Source organism: Bidens hawaiensis, unplaced genomic scaffold, assembly GCF_021521415.1.
Source record: "Bidens hawaiensis isolate Kalapana, Puna unplaced genomic scaffold, B.hawaiensis_p1.1 tig00008515_1, whole genome shotgun sequence".
In the NCBI taxonomy this organism is placed as follows: domain Eukaryota; kingdom Viridiplantae; phylum Streptophyta; class Magnoliopsida; order Asterales; family Asteraceae; genus Bidens; species Bidens hawaiensis.
In genome coordinates, this window is record NW_027491608.1 from 878,431 (window position 1) to 898,849 (window position 20,419).

Here is a 20,419-nt window from a genome sequence, read left to right on the forward strand (position 1 = left end):
AATCATTTCAACAAATGTATGGCAAATTTAATTAGTGACATTTCTTTAGTATAAGCTTTGTACTTACAAAATTAATTTGTAATCGGGGGCTAAGACAAGGAGATCCACTATCTCCATTTTTATTTGTTATTGCAATGGAGGCTCTCACCGGCATAATGAAGAAGTCAACTAATATCGGTTTGTTCCATGATTTGAAATGTACTCTAAATGGCCCCGCTATTTCTCACTTGTTGTATGCAGATGACGTGGTCTTTCTTGGAGAATGGTCTGTTACAAATGCCATGAACTTACAGCGTATTCTAAGGTGCTTCCATCTAGCATCCGGTCTCAAGGCTAACTTGGAAAAATGCAGCGTTTATGGGGTAGGAGTTGGTGAATCAGAAATTGAAAACATGGCGAGCATTCTTCATTGTAAGCCAGGTAAATTTCCATTTAGATACTTAGGCCTACAAGTAGGGGCCAATATGAATCTCATTAGAAGTTGGATCCCGATCATAGAGTTGGTTAAAAAGCGATTGTCTATTTGGAAAGCAAGATCACTGTCATACGGAGGGAGAGTTACATTGATAAAATCTGTCCTGAATTCCTTGCCAACATATTATTTTTCGCTTTATAAAGCGCCGAATCAAGTCATTGATGAACTCGAAAAACTTAGAAGAATTTTCTTTTGGGGTGGGACGGAGGATGAATCAAAAATAAACTGGATTGCTTGGAAGAAAGTGGTAGAACCAATTGATCGTGGGGGTTTAGGTTTCGGGTCATTAAGAGAAGCAAACTTGTCAATGCTATCTAAGTGGTGGTGGAGATTCAAAACGGAGAAGCACAGTCTCTGGAGGAAGGTTATTTGGGCAATACATCACAATTCACGGTCTTGGATCTTTATCCCGGCTAGACTATCTCTGTCGGGCCCGTGGAAACAAATTCATAACGTATCAGAACAACTATCAAAGTGGGGAGTGGAACTGCACAAAGTCATCAAACCAATATTGGGGGATGGTTCTAGTATTATGTTTTGGATAGATGCTTGGTTTGAAGACAGCCCCCTACGTGATCGTTTTCCAGAATTATTTGCATTAGAGAAGCATAAAAGATGTTGGGTGTCGGATCGGCTAAAACTGTTTGGGGATCTCTTGGTGTTTTGTTGGCAATGGTCCCGGGTGGAACTGTCCGATACAGAGTTGCAACGGGTGCAGGACATGGAAAATTACCTTGGAACCGTAGCGTCTTTGGAAGGAAATGATAGTTGGAGCTGGAAGCCAGACCAATCGGGTGAGTTCTCGGTTAGTAGTATAAAGAGATGTATCCGGGAGTCGCAAGGTTTACAATCATTTTCATCTTTTCAATGGAATAATTGGGTTCCAATGAAAGTGGGTATTATTGCATGGAGGGCGGCACAAGAAAGATTACCTACCTTGATGGCACTAGCCGCAAGAAACATCCACTTGGAATCTACCCGTTGCCCGCTTTGTGGGGATTATGATGAAACTAGTGATCATCTCTTTGTGTCATGTCAGAGTTCTCAAGTTATTTGGCAGGTTATTGCTCAATGGTGCAAGGTTCCAACCTTATATGCCTTTAGTATTAAGGATCTTTTGGATTTTCATCTCACTATTCAAGGAACAGAGAAGCGGAGGAAGGTTATTCACGCTATGGTGCTTATTACAATTTGGAGTATATGGAAGTTGCGCAATGATAGAGTATTCAATCAAGCGGAAACCTTGCACTCAAAGACCATCGAAGAAATAAAGTCCTTGGGTTACTTGTGGGTAAGATGTAGATCGAAGGAGTCGGATATCACATGGAATTCTTGGAGGAGGTTTGATGTTTTTACTAAATGAAGTTAGTTGTATATGTCTGATTAATAATTTCTTAGTTCCGTGAATTGGTGCTATTTGGTGTATTATGGGGTATATATACTCTTTAGCCGCTGGCTAAGCGGATGAATAAAATTTTTGTTGGTCGTTCAAAAAAAACTTACAAAATTAATTTTAAATCTTTAAAAATAAGTTTTAAAATTTTCTTACAATAAGAGTATTTATACTTTTATATAAACAAAAGAACCAACGCTCTTTATCAAGGTATGTTAAGGATTTTTGTTTAATGGTAGATAATGATTTAGCTTTAGTAGTGGATCGGAATTAGGTGTGTGACATGTGATGAATTACACAAACTATTTTTAAATTTATAAAACGATAACTAACCAACTACACATATAGACATGTGTATAAATCACAAATTTAATGTAGTTTGAAACTTAGAATAATAACCAAGTAAGGATTCACGAGCATTATGTGTGCAACTACTAATACTAGACATTTATCAGTTTTTATTTTGATAATATAATCAAGATAATTTATAATTTAATTAAACTAACGATTTAAAATCACTAAATTAACTAAATTGTTCCCCCCCCCCATACACCGGGTGTATGGTTGCGTCGATAGTTTGGGATCACGTTAGTAAGTGGTGTAGAGTTCCCCCCATCTACGGTTTCTTGGTTAGAGATTTATTGGAGCTTCACAAATCGTGTAAGCTTGGGCCGGTTGAGAAGGAAGCTTTTCATGGTATAGTTATAATTGCTTGTTAGAGGGTGTGGAAGGCTAGGAACGAAAAGGTGTTTGAAGGAAAAGATATCAAGATTGAAGACATTATTGGGGATATAAAGTCTCTCGGCTTTTTGTGGTTCAAATATAGATCAAAAAATAGATCCTTAGATTGGTCTAGTTGGTGTAAGTTTAAGCTTATGTAGATTTTTTGGGTGTTTGGTGACTTTCCTCCGAGGTGTGGAGGTGGTCTTGTTGTTTCCTTGTTTATAAAATTCACGGTTCAAAAAAAAAACTAAATTGTTCACACTAGATTATATGTTGACTAACTAAAATGAAAAATTGAGAAATGCGTTTCTTAAGCTATTGAACCAATTTGATTGCTTTGATGATTGTAGAGTGAGCATGCCTTAACCGTTAATTGAAATTACAGATAACCGAACCATCACCAAGTGGAATTAAATGATAACCGAGATTAATCGATGGTTATGGTAAAGGTTATTTGATAAAACAATATATCAGTTATGATTATGTTACGGGCGTCCCATAACCAAACGTTAACCGAACGTATTAAATAACATATCTGTTCAACTCATAAAAATATTCAAGAACAAGTTTCGTTAATAAATACTTAACATACTATATTACCAATATAACTTACACATGTATAGGTAAAACAAGTTTAGAAATATACAAACAATTTAAATAGATCAATTTTTTATGTGTATATAAGTTTATAACATCTAAATAGAAAAAAAACACTCAATGAATCAAACTAAACAATTTATGTATGAAATGCCATATCCGTACATCTTTTATGTGTGTGTCATCATTATTTTTAATATTGAAAAAAACTCATCATACGAGTCGTAAAGATCTCATACGACTCATATGTTAGGTGTTTGAATATGTCAAAAGATGTACGAATAACCAAAGACTTTAGGTATTTCTTTTCATATAACATTTTTTATTTTTAACAAAAAATTTCTTTCAATCTTTATGATATGTGAGAATTGAACTCAATACCTCTCTTCTAAGAGCATCTCTAATGGTGAAGATGTGGCACCGGTCTGAATTCCAAACCAAACCCATAGAAGGATGTTTCCATTGAAGATGGCCAGCTGGATGAGAGAGACGAGGGACCGTATCGTAATTCCGGAATGCTTCAAAAGTGTACGACATGTTCCACTTCAACAAAGCAAATACATGCTCAGCTTATTTTCCAATTCCAAATCCCTGTTTGTTTCATAAATGGTTCAAATCAATATCAGATTTATCCCTATTTTTCATAGTTTGTATTTTGTAAGAGAAGGTGAGTTAGTGACAGGAAAGAAGAGAAGAAGAGAGAGAGAGAGAGAGGTTAATAAAGTAATGGGGATAAAAAGATAGTTGATATATAAATTTATTGAAATTGTTATTAATTTTATGTGTTCTTTTAATAAATGAATAAAGATTAAATAAAAGAAAATTCAGATAGTGAGATGGTGGTTTGAAACAAGGATTATATACTACCCATTGAAAGATAAGTGAAAGTTTTAGAGGGTTGTTTGAAATCTGATATGGCATGCTGATGTGTCGGTTTTAAAAAAAAGACCACAACTTACCATTGTAGATACTCTAAACTCATAATGTTTAAAAGCTTTGCATTCACGAATGAACACCACGGCAATTTATTATAACGCAACAAACCTACCTTTGAAGTTTAAATCGTCAAATTTCACCAATTTATAAAAAACACCATAGTAATACAAAAAATATTAAATGTTAAAAGAAATATTGACCACTATGTCACATCTTCCCTCGTTTTATCGCACTTAAGAAATACCCACCAAATTCCATTTGAAAAGCGACTGGGAGTAGTAGTAGTCAATTAGTCATTTGTTGAGTGGTGTCGTGTGGTGCTCGTCGTTTTCACGCTGACTTCCCTCTGCAAATATCTTCCTATCAATTCCTTCTTTGAGTCTTTCCGATCTCCTTTGTTATACAATTCCGAGACTCAAAACAAAAACCCAATGCATTGTTCTGCTACTACAACAACTACAACCTCTCCCAGCCTCGTCATTTCTGCAAAAACTGCCGCCGGTACTGGACAAAAGGCGGCACTCTTCGTAACATCCCGATCGGCGGCGGTACTCGCAAAATCAGTAGCGCGTCCAGTTCAACCTCAACCAAACGCGCGTCTACCGTCGCCGTACCGCCAGCAGCTCAGGTTCCGGTTCCCCTTCCGGAAGCACCGAAAGCGGAACCGGAACCTGGTTACCATGTAGGTGGTAACACTAATACTAATAATAAGAAAAACAATAATAATAATAACCCGGTGGAGTCTGGTGGGGGGTATCCGATGGGACCGTTCGGTAATTTGTTGATGGAAGGTTTGAATTTCAATCTTGTGACTAAATCTGATGAAGATATGTTGCTTCGAAATCCGATTGCGGATGATTTTCGAAGCAATTTCTTGAAGTTGAATGATAATAATAATAATCATAATGATGGAAACGAAAGAGATGACTCGAGCTGTTGGAATGGGGGTGAGAGTGGATGGCCTGATCTTTCGATCTTCATACCAGGTTCGAGTTTTAATTAATTATAAGCTAGGGGTAGTTTAATTAATTATTGTTCTAAGTTATAGAAATACTTTAGTAGATTATATGAAATCAGATGCATTAATCAATTATGATTATGGTTTTAAGAATTTAAGTTTAACTCCCTGGATGTAATATAAGTCCGAGATTTGACGTTCAATTGTCAATTTTGATGATCTAGAAATTAATATTAATGCTGCAAGTGTTTAATGTTTATTGTTTATCTTGCTTGGAGCTGCAACAGCCAGTTTTCTTGTTTTGATTGATTGTCCGAAACCAGTGGCGAAGTTTGGACTAAGACACCAGGTGGCCGGACTCAAAATGTATAAAAAAATTCATAAACGAGGGATACCGTGCTCATATTTTCGGCCAAAAACGGTTAAATTCTCTGGCTCAAATTTTCGAGAAAAAAATGGCTAAATTTACACTACTTCGTAACAAAATAGTGTTGGCGGCCCCCATCCTAAGTATACTTAGCCATTGCTTAAAATTAATTATGACTATTTTTATAGTTAAAACAAGAAACACAACAATGTTATTCTTATGGTTTATTTGTAACGAGATTAAAACTGTCGAAGGTTATTTGAAAATTAGGTCAGGCTCGAATGCCCCTTTAGGAGTGGCGGACCTAGCTTTTGGAGAGGGTGGGCAGCCACGTAGCCAGTTACTTGTATATGAAAATCCCAATTGTCTTCTTAAATTAGTGTTAAGCCTCCCTTATCGTCCATTGAATAAAATTCATGGGTCCGTCATCGGGCTTGTTGGCGGAAACCCCAACAGGCTAAAAGTGCTCCCGACACATATATTGCACCTTGAAATATTTATTGTTGTATGTTTTTTTTAACGACAAATTAGGATCACTCACGGACCACTGGGAGTATCATCGTGTCACCAGCAAAACCACGCGATCATATCCATCTCCACTAGGCAATAATGCCTAACCATCAATTCAGGAGGAAACCCAATAAAACTTAAGAAAACCCCCTTGTGGGATTCGAACCCAGGACCTTATTGTTGCATGCTGATTAAACATTATCACGCCTAATTTATTGATTTAACGTGATAAAAAAATATAAAGAGAGAGACGGGAGTCATGCAAGTATATGTATTATTAATCGTGTCATTCTTAAAATTTGAAATATCTAAACAAATCGGACGTATTAATAAAAAAATATGAAGAAAATGTACGTAGCGTAGCAGCTTGGAAACTTGGACCCACGTTGTCAGTTATATCCGGAATATTGTTTTTTTCTACTCTCTATTCTTCCCGACGTTGGAAAAATATAATTATGTTGGAATTTGTAAACGTTTGGGGCGTTACGATTTAATATTAAAGAATATTATATATATATATATAATATATAGGTTTAAGTTCATGCATACATTTTGAAGTCAAGTCACATTTTTCAAGTTTTAGAAGTTGCATATTTTTGTTTGGTAACAAGATTGTATGTGAAATTATATGAAGAGAGTAAAAGACGTATAAAAACCCAAATCCACGAATGGATATATGTTCGAAAAGGTGGTGGTAAGGCTACTGGGGTCCTGGTTACCAGAACTACAGTTACGGTGGTTTTGAAGTGTTTATGGACGTTAAAACCAACTCCAAATCAACCATAAGGGCGCCCACACGTCACTACATCTAGGAGAGAGATGGTGCAATGTGGTGGCGGCGCTAGAAGGAGAGGGAGGTGGTACATTGGACCATATGTTTCTTCAACCAATCGCATTCACCAATATACTTTTTTTATAATAAAAAATTTGATAATAATTATATTTTAGTTAATCATTATGCGACAATAATGCGATGGTTAATGTATGTCTTTCATACCACTTGGTCTGGTAAATGGTGAGAAACAATATAATTTGGAAGAATCAAATTGGTGTTGGTGAAGGTGATGGAAATGGAATTACTGATTCGGTTTCAAGTACTAGTAGTGATAGAAGAAGATGCCATATATTTACACTAGTGTAACATGTTTTGAGAGTTGGAATTAGGGCTAGGGGGACAATAGTATGCCAAAAAAAACATGTGCTTGAATTTAAGTGGTGATGCGATGGTACAATTGTTATGAATAATGATCCAACCAGTTTTATGTGTTAAAAAGCCGTCGTGGGCATAATCGATTTTAACAAAAATCTCAAAATGAAAGATTGTCATAATTGATGTTTACAAAAAAAAAATTAAAATTAAAAAAACCAAACATTTTCTTCCTAAAAAAAATCCTTTAAATCTAGACCATACACCCTAAATATCCAGGAGGTGTTGATTCCTTAGTCAACTCGTCAATAAATTATCTATCTTACATTTAGAATTGATGCAATAACATGAAGAAAAAAATACATTAAGGTATGTTTTTTTCAGTTTTTATAAAAATAAAACACGTTATGCACAAAAAAGTTTTGAACACATCACACTTTTTTAAATAAACGGTTTGAAAAAGAAAAAAAATCATATATATGTCTCATGTGTGTATGTATGACATCACTTAAAGTTTTTAATTATCTGTTTTTTTATCAAATCAAGTTACATAGATATTTATATTGATCAGAAGAAATGTTAAAATTCTATATTCAAATATAACTATTGTATATAGAATAAATATTACTTCCTATATTATGTTGCTTGATTTGAATGCAATACTTGAGTGTCACCAAACAAAAATTATGTTTATAACCAAACAGGCAAACCCAAAGCATACCGCCGTAACGCACGGTTAACATTGCTAGTTTTCTTACAAGTGTAAAGGGGATCATTGAGAAAGAGAACGACGGTGAGTGTGAGTCGCTGATGGGGGTCGCTAGAGAAGAAGACTAAGCCGATGGTGGGTTGCTAGAGAAGAAAACTAAGGTGAGCAGTCGAAAGATATAGGAATATTTTTTTGTTATTATTTTTAAGCAAACGCGTTTATTGTATTATTCATAGAAGAGTTTTTATCAAGTATGTAAATTTTGTGTATATAACTTTTTCATGTATCAAGTGTTCTTAAGGGGTCATTTATTTATTACAAGAAAGGGGGGGGCAGGTCTGTTTATTACAAAGACATGATGAAATATGGAAAACTAAACATTTTTCTAATATTTAACAGCCTCTATACAAAAATCTTTAATAACATTAAACTTTATCCTATAAATATAAAATATAAGCAATGTAGTTCGACTGTGCAACGTTATACTATTCCAAACGTTAAGTAATGAGATGATTCATGACTTGTGAGACACAACAATCATGATGTGTGATCAGTGATTAGGTATTAACCGCCCAACCCTATATGAAAGTCCAAAAGTTGCATTCTATTCGGTTAAAAATTTAGGTTTTTCGAGTCCAGTTCAAATACTTAACACCTCTCTAAAAAAATCATCCTATACATAACATATACAAGCAACTAGTTTGAAAACCTTCTTTTTTGAGGTACTTTAAAGAAACCAATTGCACTAGATAGTATTATTATCCATCATTGAACTTGATGGGTTGTCCATTAAAAGCAAGAGTAAGTGAAGGAATGATGTGTGGAGTGGGAGGCATGAGTCATGATGTCATGTAAGCCGTAATGTCTAGTTAATGGTCATTAAGAAAGGCCCAAAACCCATGAGCCATGGACCACAGTAAGGTATGTAGGACTCCTATATCCAATCAACCCACATGGTTAGGCTACTATCCTCTTCCATTGTCATTTTCATACCTTATTATGTTAAAACTGTACAATCCCATCCTAATCCAAATGGTTCATTTAAGGGCACATAACTCAATCAGACGAGAACCGAAATCTGGTTCCAGACCGACCAACACCAAACCACAATTGAACTTTTGCAATAACCGGAAGTAGCATACCGGTTCTGGTTCAGTTCGGTCATGAGTTTTGCACACTCGGTGGTTGGATCCCCGAATATACACAATATTCACATCTCAATTACTTCGGGTTATATTTTATTTTAAAAATGGCTAAAATAAGACCTACAAACAAACTGAATGTTCTGTTAACCGTTCGACATAAAGTTCATTTATGTTGGTTTACTTATCAAATGAACAAGCATGAACAAAATTCTGCATTCATTTAGTTAAACAAACAAGAACATATGTTCGTTCGTTTGTTCGGCATGAAGTTAATTTATGTTTGCTCATCGGTGTATGTATATTTTAAGTTTGTATATGTTTGTTTATATATTCAGTTAATTTTACAGACTGATGTTAATGTTCAATTTTTAATTGGTGTTCACTCGATTATGCTCATCTAAGTTCGGTTAGATCCGTTCGTTTATTTATACTATTAGCAAAAGAACACACTTATTTTCTTGATGAACAAACATAAACATGCACCGTTCGTGTTCGTCCGGTTCTTTTACAAGCCTAACTAAAATTAAAAATCCAAATGAAATATGCCAAAAAAAAGGCCTAGACAGGTCAGACAATTAAAATGTATTCAAAAGCTTACAAACCTTTTAAAATAGTACTTTAACTATAAATAAAACTTAGCATTTTCTTTATATACTGTATTATTATTTAATAATAATGCACTAATTATTCATAAACTTAAAAACTTCTCATGTTGACTCATTATGTAATCAGTCGATTCCACCGATAAAAATCACAAATATCATATACCAGGCGTTTATACGTCAAGTCTATAAACTTCAACTTAAAAATAACTGTTATATAATAATAAAAAGATCTACTTGTAACAAAATTCTAATGACACAAATTAACTAACCAGAATTTGAGTTCAATAGTTCATCGAACAATTCTGTAACTAACATAACAGATCTCCTCGTTACGGTCTCTTTTATTGGATTCAAAGTCATCCTTGTCTTTCTCACTAGTCCCTGTCTCAATCGGTCTCAGAATTTTAACGACTTGACCTTTCCTTAACCCATAATATCTGGCAATCGGATCTGTTGGCAAAATCTGAGGTAGCTGCAAAAAACCAAATTCTTATATTAGTAAACCATTTACCATAAAAGTCAAAACTTCGATAAATAATTGCTGACCTGTGCATCTTTGACCGTGTATTTATCCAGCAAAGCTTTCTTTTCCGCATTTGTTAGCAGAATATGTTCGGGAACAAGTTCATGATATCTTATGTTTAGTAGCAGTTCTGCTTCCTGTACCAACAATCAAGTAAACCATTTGCTTACGGTTATGTTCAATCTCCAACCAGTCATATGTGTAAAAACATAAAAATTAGCTTAGAAAGAAAGAAGCAGTTCATTTTTATCCATAAAAACCTTCTAAAACACTTTTATCCAAAAAAGGTACATTAATTTTGAAATAATATAACTTTTATACGCATAACGGATATCTGTTGCACTGATTATATTTAAAAACTGAAATTTTCAGAGAAATAGTTTTTTGAGTCACGTTTATAACAGTATCATAGAAACAAACCTGAGCACGAATTCGAGCCTAAAAACAAGCTTGTAAAATTACGTAGCCCAAGCCTGAGCTTCACTTATCAAGCTTGAGCTGGCACGTAAGCCTAAACGAGCCTATCATTTATATAACTTTTATTTAATAATTAATATACTAAATATATACTTATATAATAATCTTTATTATGTATAAAACTATGATAAAGATACCAAAATAAATATATTTTATGACACGTGTATAATTTATAATTAAAAAATCTATAATTTTTTTTATAAATGTATATGAAGTAACTAATAGAATCTATTAGTTACTTCATATACAAGCCGAGTTTGAGCTTGAAAAGCTACTCATGTGCCGAGCTTGAGTTTTGGTAATTTAAAGAAGCCGAGCTTTAGCCTACTCAAGCTCTAGCTCTGCTCATTTACCCCCCCCCCCCCAACACAAAAAAAAAGGTTTTGGCCCTTCATCCAACCCACCGGACCCGCCCATTTAGTATGCGTATTACTAACAGGCAAACGTTAACTGTCACCTTAAACACCTCCACCTGGAACCTTCCAGCTATCTCGGTCTGGCACGCCTTTGCACTGGGAGTCATATCTATACGAACCACTACAATTGCTCTTCGTACGTTCTCGTTTTCCATACGAATCACATAATTCTTGATTATCTTCACACCAATCTTCATATCCTCAGGAAAAAAAACAAATATCTGACTCGCAAATAAATCATATTAGGGTTTGTAAAAACAATCCATGTAGAAAACAAAAACAATCATGAAATTAAGGCATAATACCGGATCACGTTTGTCTGGCTTGGACTTCATGAAAGTAAGATCTTCCCTTGTAATGCTTCCTTTATGTTTGTCAATGAACTCCTTTCTAGTCATATTTATCTCCGAGTCTTCAACCTCGTATCCACGGTCTCGCAGCATCTCAAAGCATGTTTTCCGGACTCTATACAGCCTTGTGATTTCTTCATCGGATACCGACATTGCCTCAGCTTTCAAAGTTAGTTTCACCGGTACAAGTTTCTGGAAGAGTAAACAAAGAGGAACAATAAACAATGTTCAAGATTAAAGCTGTAAACGAACCGAACAACGATTGGTTAATTTCTGAACCGAAGAACGTCTAGTTAATGTTCGTCTGCTGAGCTTTTACCGGACAACCGAACGTTTCACGAACAACCAACCTCACGAAATTTCTTGTTCGTGAACGGCTCACGAACACAAATGAACACAAACAGTATTTTATCTGGCTTAGCTAAGCGGGAATGGTGTGCGTCAACAGTTAATTCCGGCTACCAAGTGTGTGTTGGTGATTTTTTAACATTCTTATGTTAACTTTACAGATAAACTATCACCTAATACTCACATACATTTTGTTTTATAATTAATAATTATGTTTAAATTTATATAATAAGATTAGAAAAGTCATTAACAAGCATTAACAGCTTTAATGAACAAACAAATTATCAAACGTTCGAACATGGCCTCTTAAATTTTATAAGCATGTTCGAAACAGTTCAGTGAATGTTCGGTTCGTTTACAGCACAATAATCAAGATATTATCTTACTAATATAAACTATCAGCAGCAAAATTACAATAAAACAATAAAATTAGTCTAAACCATGAAAAAATTGAAGCTATCGATTTATGAAGTAAATAATAAATAGGAAGTAAAAGAATGTTGAGTTGTTCAAACCTAAATGGTTACTGGTACGAGAGTGGCGGTGAACGAAGGACTGACCTGAACGCAAGAAATATCGCCGGAAGGAAGGAAGGAACCCTCAATTTTATGGGCTTTTATGGTTGGTTTGTTTTTTTTTCTTTTTTTTTTTTGGTATAAAAACGATGTGAAAGCCCGTTATGTTAGCCCATTTAGAAGACCAGGTCTTGGTTGTTGGTAGAGGTGAAAAAAAAACCGAACCTGGAACCGGGCAGATAAAAATACTAAGAACCGATTTTTTTATTCCTGACCCTACCCGTAGGGTACGGATAGGATGTGTATTTCAGTACCAAAACCCGTACCTGGAACCGAGCACGATTTATACCCGGTAATACCCGAAAACCCGAACCAGTTCCATACCCGAACATGGTTTTACAAATACCTGGAACCGGGTTTTTCAAATACCCAATATTACCCAAAAAATACCTGGAAAAATAATCCTAAAAGGTGCAACCTCTTAAAAAATCCAATATATATACGAAAAATACCTGAAAAAAAGCCAGTAAAACCCTCGAAAATAGGGTTTTTTTTTCCAATATCCGGAAATAGTGTATTCAAATATCCGGTTTTAGAATACATGGTTCTATACCCGAACCCGATATATAGGGTATGGGTTTTTAGATAATACCCGCACCCAATCCGGGTATTGCCAATATCCAATTTTCCAAAACCCGGTCATACCCGAACCCGGGTATTTGAAAAACCCGATTTGTGCACCTCTAGTTGTTGATGATAAACAACTAACAGTAGCCCATCCTGTCCCACAACTTTATCTCTATAATTACGCTAACAAACGTTACATTTTTCTCCTCTGCTTAATTAAATAATTTTTTTATACATTTGTCACTACAATTTTCTCTCTCACCCACTCACAACCAATTCAACAAATACTAAAAAATAAATATGGGCCAATAAAGTTTTCCAGAATTTACAAAAAAATCACTATATTATGTATCACAATGTAGCAGTAGAAGGGCATGTTTTATTGCTATCACCCATGGATTCTACTCATAAATTGGCATGCATAGGCGTATGTGCACTCAAGTCAGAAAAAAAAATGGTTTCGAGTGTCTTTTCATGTAGTTTCATGGAAGATAATTGCAAATACGGGTTCTTAATATTTGAAGACTAACAGAAGAACAAGACAATAAAAACATTTTGTGACGAAGGATTCCTTTGGTGTGGGATCAATTGAGGATGTTTTGATACACCAATCTCCATCGTTTTTGTGACAATCATGAAAGGCTAAGAAACTCGTGATCACCACTGAGTATAGGGTTTGATTTATATGTAAAATGTTAAACCGAACTTGTGATCGTTGGACAGATTGAACTCGTTTAATATCATTTGTTTGTGAATGTTATAAATTAAGGATATGATAGTCATGGAACTATTTTAAATCCAACATTACATAACTTAGTTAGGGAAACAAGTAGTTGTTGAAGTAATGTTATGAGTTATGCCAACAAAGTTAGCGCAATTATAAAATGAAACTATGTTTATACAATGGATTAGTTTGTTTGCTTTGTTGTGAATTACACGTCACGGGTTACCTTTATCAAACCTGATTGTGACCGCATGTTTTCTTGTCTTACCATGTGTTTCATATTTAGAATTTTAATTTAAAATTAGTTTTATTCAACTAAAATCTACCATTGATGGAGTTTCATGCACATGTGGCGGGGACATAGTTCACCCACAAACTTGTCCCGTGCACTTGCGAGCACACAAAGCTATCTCACACCCAAAGTGTGAGTATAATTCAAATGATGCTGGAATAAACCATGGGATGAAACACCCGTTACCCTTACCTTTACCCATATCATGAACCGCATTCACCATACTCAATGATATTATTCATAATTGGGTTATCATGAAGGTTATTGCCAAATGCTTGTCATCCCAAAACGTTTATTCATACTAGAACGGCGAGGGATTTAAAGTTAAGAATGTGCTTGTGAAAAAAATACCACGTCCGCATTGACTATTACAACGACTAAATATGAGATTATTCATCAACAATGTTTAATGAGGTTACCAGTATTCCAAAACATGCAATTAGTTCAATAAATATTCAACAAATACCCAACCATAATACCCGAAACTGGTTCCTACCTAATAATCCGGTTCTTGAATTTCGTTCACCATACCCGGAACCAGCAAATACCCAACCATACTCGAAACCGTTCCCAGTTATGGATTTGGATTTGTAGCTCAATTGAAAGTCCAAATTTCGAATGGGCCGGGCAATATCATATCAATCTTAAACCCAACCCAAACCCACCAGTCTAGGTTTTCCACACACATATAAAACCAAAATCCATTATTCCACCATCAACATTTCTCACGACGCACGCCGCCGCAGCAGCAAAACCCTAAGCCGGTGAGTGATCTCAATTAACCTCCAATTGTATCTCACTCATCTGTAACATCATCATCTAACTTGTGCTGTTTAACGCAGGCTTATTATTAACCAGCAGAAATGACAACCGTACCAGGCCAGCTAGTTTGGGAGATCGTGAAGAAGAACAACTCCTTCCTTGTGAAGGAGTTCGGTAATGGCACTCAGAGTGTTCAGTTCAGCAAAGAGCCTAATAATTTATACAATCTCAACTCGTACAAGCACTCTGGTAATTCATTTATGATATGCTATTTTATCACTTGTATTTAGATCGCAGTTTGTGTGCTTTGATATTTTTAATTTACAGGATGTGACATTTAGAATCATATTAAAAAAATTAATAAGCGTCAATATGTGTGTAATTGATTTTGTATTTGTGTTGTGCTTTAGTACTCAGTAGTGTTTGCTTAGTTTATTTGAGCCTTTATGGATGCATTTAGGGGTTTAATTGATCTATGTTTTTGCTATTGACTCAACTGGTTTATAGTTTATACTTACGCTTAAGTTATGGGCTCAAGTTTGAGTTCGAATCCATTTAAGTTAACAGGTAAAACATAGCTCAAACGAACCTCTATTCGCAACTATAGTGTCTGTATAACATGTTGATAGCTCAAGCCAAAATTGCAGCTCAGCTGAGCATTTGATAGGCGAGGTTTATAGATACATATACTTACATATTTATATATTTGTGGGTGTATACACGTGTATGTAAGTGCATGTTTTAATGTTTTTATGTATGTATACAGTACTAGGCTTGTGAGTTCAATCAAGCTTGATAGGTATTTGTGTGTGTATATAAGACTGGCCTGTGAGTGTAATCATATTTGGCTTGTGAGTTTAATCATATTTGATGTTTGAACTTTGTACTTAGACAGTAAATTTGAAACAAGTTTTTTAAAGTTTTTTTTTAAACATTTAGCAAGTTTTTATTTTTTGTGGGTGTCATTTTTCCATTCATTTTCTCAATTTTTTTATGCTTCACGGTAATTGAATTAGATTTCATTTTAATTTATTTTTTGTATTTTTTATTTATAGGACTAGCAAACAAGAAGACAGTTACCATTCAGCCTGCTGGAAAGGACCAATCTGTTTTGCTAGCAACTACCAAGACTAAGAAACAGGCTAAACCCGCTGCCTTACTTCATATGTCCATTTTGAAAAAGGAGTTCAACCGCATGGCTAAAGTTGTCATCAACCAGGTAACCGATGAATCCGTATCTGTTTGCTATTAAAGTGTAAACTTTTTATGCATATTAGTAGCTGGTTTGTATGTTTTTTATGTTAATTTGTATGTATTATGTGTAGGTTGCTGAGAACTACTACAGGCCAGATTTGAAAAAAGCAGCTCTTGCAAGACTTAGTGCTGTTAACAGGAGTTTGAAGGTTGCCAAGTCTGGTGTTAAGAAGAAGAACCGACAAGCTTCAAGGGTTCATGGCAGGAAATGAAATGGAAGTGTGTCGGTGTTGGTGAGCCGAGTTACATTTTCTTGAATTTATATGTCGTAGACTCTTTAAAACAACTTTTTTGTGTCTGTTTTTGGATGCTGGGAGTTTAAGATGGTTATTTTTTTGTTACAATATGATCAGAGTACTAGATTTAGATCTATGTTACTGAGACCAAGATTGTTTTGCACTTTTGCTCAATTTTCGACTTTATGGCGCCTTGGCATGGAAATTGCACTTTTATTTCTTCATTGTTCACTCAACAGAAAAAAATGAAAAATAGATAAACATTGTTTAGTCTATGGTGCCTTGGAATGTTTGGTCTGCTGTTGGCTTCATAACATTGTTCCCTAGCCGCTACTTTTTCCGCTGTTGGCTTTGTTTTTTGCCCAGTTGAAATGTCACCCTATTGCAGTCTACATCTTCTCTCAATAATGTTAATAGTTTTGAGATTCAGTCGTTTGTGAGAGAAATAAGGTCCACCACCTTTGATCCGATAACTCATCACATGAGCGCCCAACTTTTTTTATATTTCTTTCTTGCTAAACAGATTGTTAGTTTGCCATTACCACTGATCTCTCTTGCCAATGTGACCTACCACCACCGTTGATTCTCACCACCACATATGATCACTCGTTTCTTGCAATGATCATCGTACAACCCCCGGCTGCCCCTTCCATCTCACTTCTTACTGATTTTTAATAAAAATTAGTAAACTTCCAATATCTAGTTACCATGTCACTTCTTACCGATTTTTAATAAAAATTGTAAACTTCCAATATCTAGTTATCTAATAGTATTAGATAACTAGATATTGGAAGTTTACAATTTTTATCAATTATTATCGACTTTTCTTGAAGTTTTTAAAACATCAACTACGAAACTATCGGGAACGTATTATCCGACAAGTCCCTTGGTTCTTTCGGAGTTATTTTTAATCGTTAACAATCTTAAAGAATTTGAAAATAAAAGTCCAATGTTTTCAAACATCATATTACCAATGAAGTTTAAATTAAAAAAAATACTTTCTTGAATTGCCACCGGTTTTTACTTGCGCCGCCGCTTTAAACCCAATGTTAAATGTTACGGGGGTTGAATGTGTGATAGACGAAATTTTTTCAGCCTTAGATATGCATGAAGTTGACCCAAACTTTTCAACAGAGGCAAAAAATGATTTTAACTTGAATTTTAAATTTATGTATGACTTTTATTTAAATAAATATGGGTCAAACATACACATGCCTATGCCGGGGGGTCTTCATCAAGTTCAAGTGCTACTAGAGTACGAGATCCCATGATTAGCCTTATGAACACCGTTCGCAACGTAACGGCTAAAAAACAAAGGGGTAACACCCCTTCAAGCGAACTAGGAAGGTATAGTGCAAATGATTACTCTACCGGTTTATCCGAAGAGGAATATGGCACTTTTGATGTTTTGGCTTGGTGGAAGGTAAAGGAAACCGAGTTTCCGATTCTTGCCACCATGGCCCGTGATTTACTAACCGTCCAAGCTTCTACGGTAGCTTCGGAATCCGCTTTTTCTCTTAGTGGCAGGGTAATATCGGTGAGAAGAACAAGACTAAATTCGGAGTCGGTGGAGATGTGCATTTGCTTAAAGGATCACTTGGACTCAATCGATCGTATTCAACACGTAACCACTCTCGAAGATGAAACACCACTTGATGTTCGAGTGCACGACGAACAAGAAGGCATTTCTACAAGTAATTCCGAGGAAGAAGTCGCCGCTCAATAATTACGACGAACAATAAGGCTTTTCTAGAAATAATATGTCACAACTTTATATTTATAAGTTTAATGTTTTGTTAGTTTGTTTTTGAAGATTTTAAAACATGTAACCTTTTTTTTTGAACTTCTTAAAGTAAATAAAATGAATTTTATGTTAATTGTTTTGTTTATTTTTCATGCTATACAAATACGAATCGTAGTTTAGAATCCAAATCGCAAACGAAAAACGAAAAAAAAAAAAAAAACTAAATGCACTTGTATTGCAAATCCAATGAACAAGTTTACATTGTACAATGGTTACATATTTAACTGATGATGTTCCAACTGATGAAACTCTGCAACTGATGTGTCACTGATTCATATTTTGCGTCAGTGACAACAAACTCTGCAACTAATGAATGTTCCCACTGATGAGTATTCCTCATCAGTGGCAACCTTCAGTAGTTGTCATCAGTGGCAACCTTCGGTAGTTGTCTTCAGTGGCAACCTTCGGTAGTTGTCTTCAGTGGCAAACATCTTCAGTAGTTGTCTTTTCTTCATCAGTTAATTGTTTATTTTTATGTTAATTTTTTTTTATTTTTCATGTTATACAAATACGAATCGTAGTTTAGAATCCAAATCGCAAACGAAAAACGAAAAAAAAAATTTTTTTACACTGTAACCTGTTGGAACCGGTTACGGTACAGGAACCGGGTTAGGAACCGGTAAGAACCGGTTAGATAGGTTAGGGGTCCGAGGGTGGGAGAACCGGTTCGGTTCCCTAACCGGTTCGAGCCTGGAACCAGTTTAATTGAGGGTTTTGAATATAGGAACCGGTTAGGAACCGGTTCCGGTTCATAGTCCCAAACCGTTTTGAACATGCCTATCTAATACCACTTGGTAATTATCATGTTAGATAATTTTACTACCCTTGCCATTAATCTAAAATAATTAATTTCAAGCCACACACATGTATACATATCTATTTTTTTTGTTTTGGATAGGCAAAAAAGTTTTTTATTTACGTAACCAGCAGACCAAACACTAGCAAGTAGCAAAAAAAACTTTCGTATAATGTCGCGTGACCTAGACGTGCACAAAATCGGGTATTTAAAAAACCCGGAACCGGGTAGGAAACGGTTCCGGGTATGGTCAACAAAAGTCAAACCAGGTTCGGGTAGGAACCGGTTTGGGGTATAGTCGGGTATTTGACCGGTTCCGGGTCGGGTTTTGACCGGTTCCTCCGGGTTTTTTCGGGTTTTTGACCGGTTCCTCCGGTTTTTTTCCACCGGTTCCGGGTCCGGAACCGGCTCCGAGGAGAAATCCTATACCCGGTAAGGAACCGGTTCCGGGTACGGGTAGGAACCGGTTCCGAGTCGGTTCCACCGGTTCGGTTCCGGAACCGGTTATTTTGTGCATGCCTAGCGTGACCCATTCATTTTTTTGTCACCAACTCGAGCTCGGGTAACTTACCATGTTCTTGATTTACCAACCAACATTAATATACGGTCAAGAGTAATTGACGGCAAATAGAGACGATAAAACAACCACTAACTATAAAGGTGATAACACACTAAAAAGAAGTAAAATTTGCCATTTTCGAAACTTTAACCAACAAAAAAAACACCTAATTTACGCAATTTGGGTCATTGCACCTAATTTACCATTTAAACGAGCATAGTAAAGTAACATTTAAACCGATTCTTCTAAAAACAAAGTTTTGGGACTCAGTGGTCGAAAAATTATTATGCACGACCCAAAGAACTCTGTTCAAGAACTCCACAACCTCTGAGACTAGAAAATCTAATGTATTGAAAGCAGAAAAAAAGCACATGTTAATTATGTAAACATGTTTTATCATGTTTAGCAATTTTACTTGTTTACGTCTTTAAAGTGAAATAAAGATTAAATAAAAACAAATAAAATGATCTAATTACAACGATGAGAAAACTAATCGGGTAAGAAGTTGCGGCCGCCAGTCCGCCACCCACTTTTGAATGAAAAAACCGATTCTACTGAAAACAAAATTATCGTTCTGTTGAGTTATTATGCACTCCCCGTCATAATTCTTTCCAAAAACGTAGTTGATGGCCAGAAGTCAAATGTATCGAAAGTAGAAGGAAGCAATAATTATATTCTCATACTAACTCCCAACCCTAATTAGCTTCTTCTGTCTCTCTGGTCGACTCTACAGCGAGTTCGTCCGTTCGTTCAAATTTGTTTATTTTGTCTCCGTCGTCTTAATTCTTTATCCAGGTGAGTTCATTATCATTTACTTCTTTTCATTATTAATTCGTTGTTTTGCTTTCACCAATTTCTACTATTGTTTAATCAGGATGAATTTTTATATAGTTTTTCATATTTATAACAATAACCATAGCTAAACTATCTAACCTAATTTGCTCGATTATCAAAATTAAGCTTGAATTTGCTCTATGAATATAAATAAGGTTTATAATTATTATGGTTTTTTTGGTTATATTTCACTAGTTTGAATTTAATACAATTTGTGTTAGGTCAATTAAACGTAGCAACATGTTCTTAGAACTATACTTTTAGTGAATAATTGATTTGCCAGTGGAAGAATTAGTTCAATTTGCAGCAACTTTTCGACACTTCGACTAATGTGTAT

At 35.3% G+C, this 20,419-nt stretch overlaps 2 protein-coding genes across 2 annotated transcripts; one reads left to right on the plus strand and one right to left on the minus strand.

Annotated features, from left to right (window-relative positions):
* Positions 1-9,854: 9,854 nt before the first annotated feature.
* LOC143529240 (DNA-directed RNA polymerases II and IV subunit 5A-like) lies at positions 9,855-12,281 on the minus strand. The gene is made up of 5 exons (XM_077025064.1): positions 12,207-12,281; positions 11,287-11,523; positions 11,023-11,202; positions 10,112-10,225; positions 9,855-10,037 (listed from the first exon to the last, which is right to left on the minus strand). Exons 2-5 carry the CDS (start codon positions 11,482-11,484, stop codon positions 9,855-9,857), a joined length of 675 nt encoding a protein of 224 aa, XP_076881179.1. The 5' UTR covers positions 11,485-11,523; positions 12,207-12,281.
* Positions 12,282-14,542: 2,261 nt separating this feature from the next.
* LOC143529209 (large ribosomal subunit protein eL28y-like) lies at positions 14,543-16,115 on the plus strand. Its single transcript, XM_077025040.1, has 4 exons — positions 14,543-14,601; positions 14,680-14,848; positions 15,655-15,818; positions 15,925-16,115. The coding sequence occupies exons 2-4, from the start codon at positions 14,701-14,703 to the stop codon at positions 16,063-16,065; spliced, it is 453 nt and encodes a 150-aa protein (XP_076881155.1). The 5' UTR covers positions 14,543-14,601; positions 14,680-14,700; the 3' UTR covers positions 16,066-16,115.
* Positions 16,116-20,419: the final 4,304 nt, after the last annotated feature.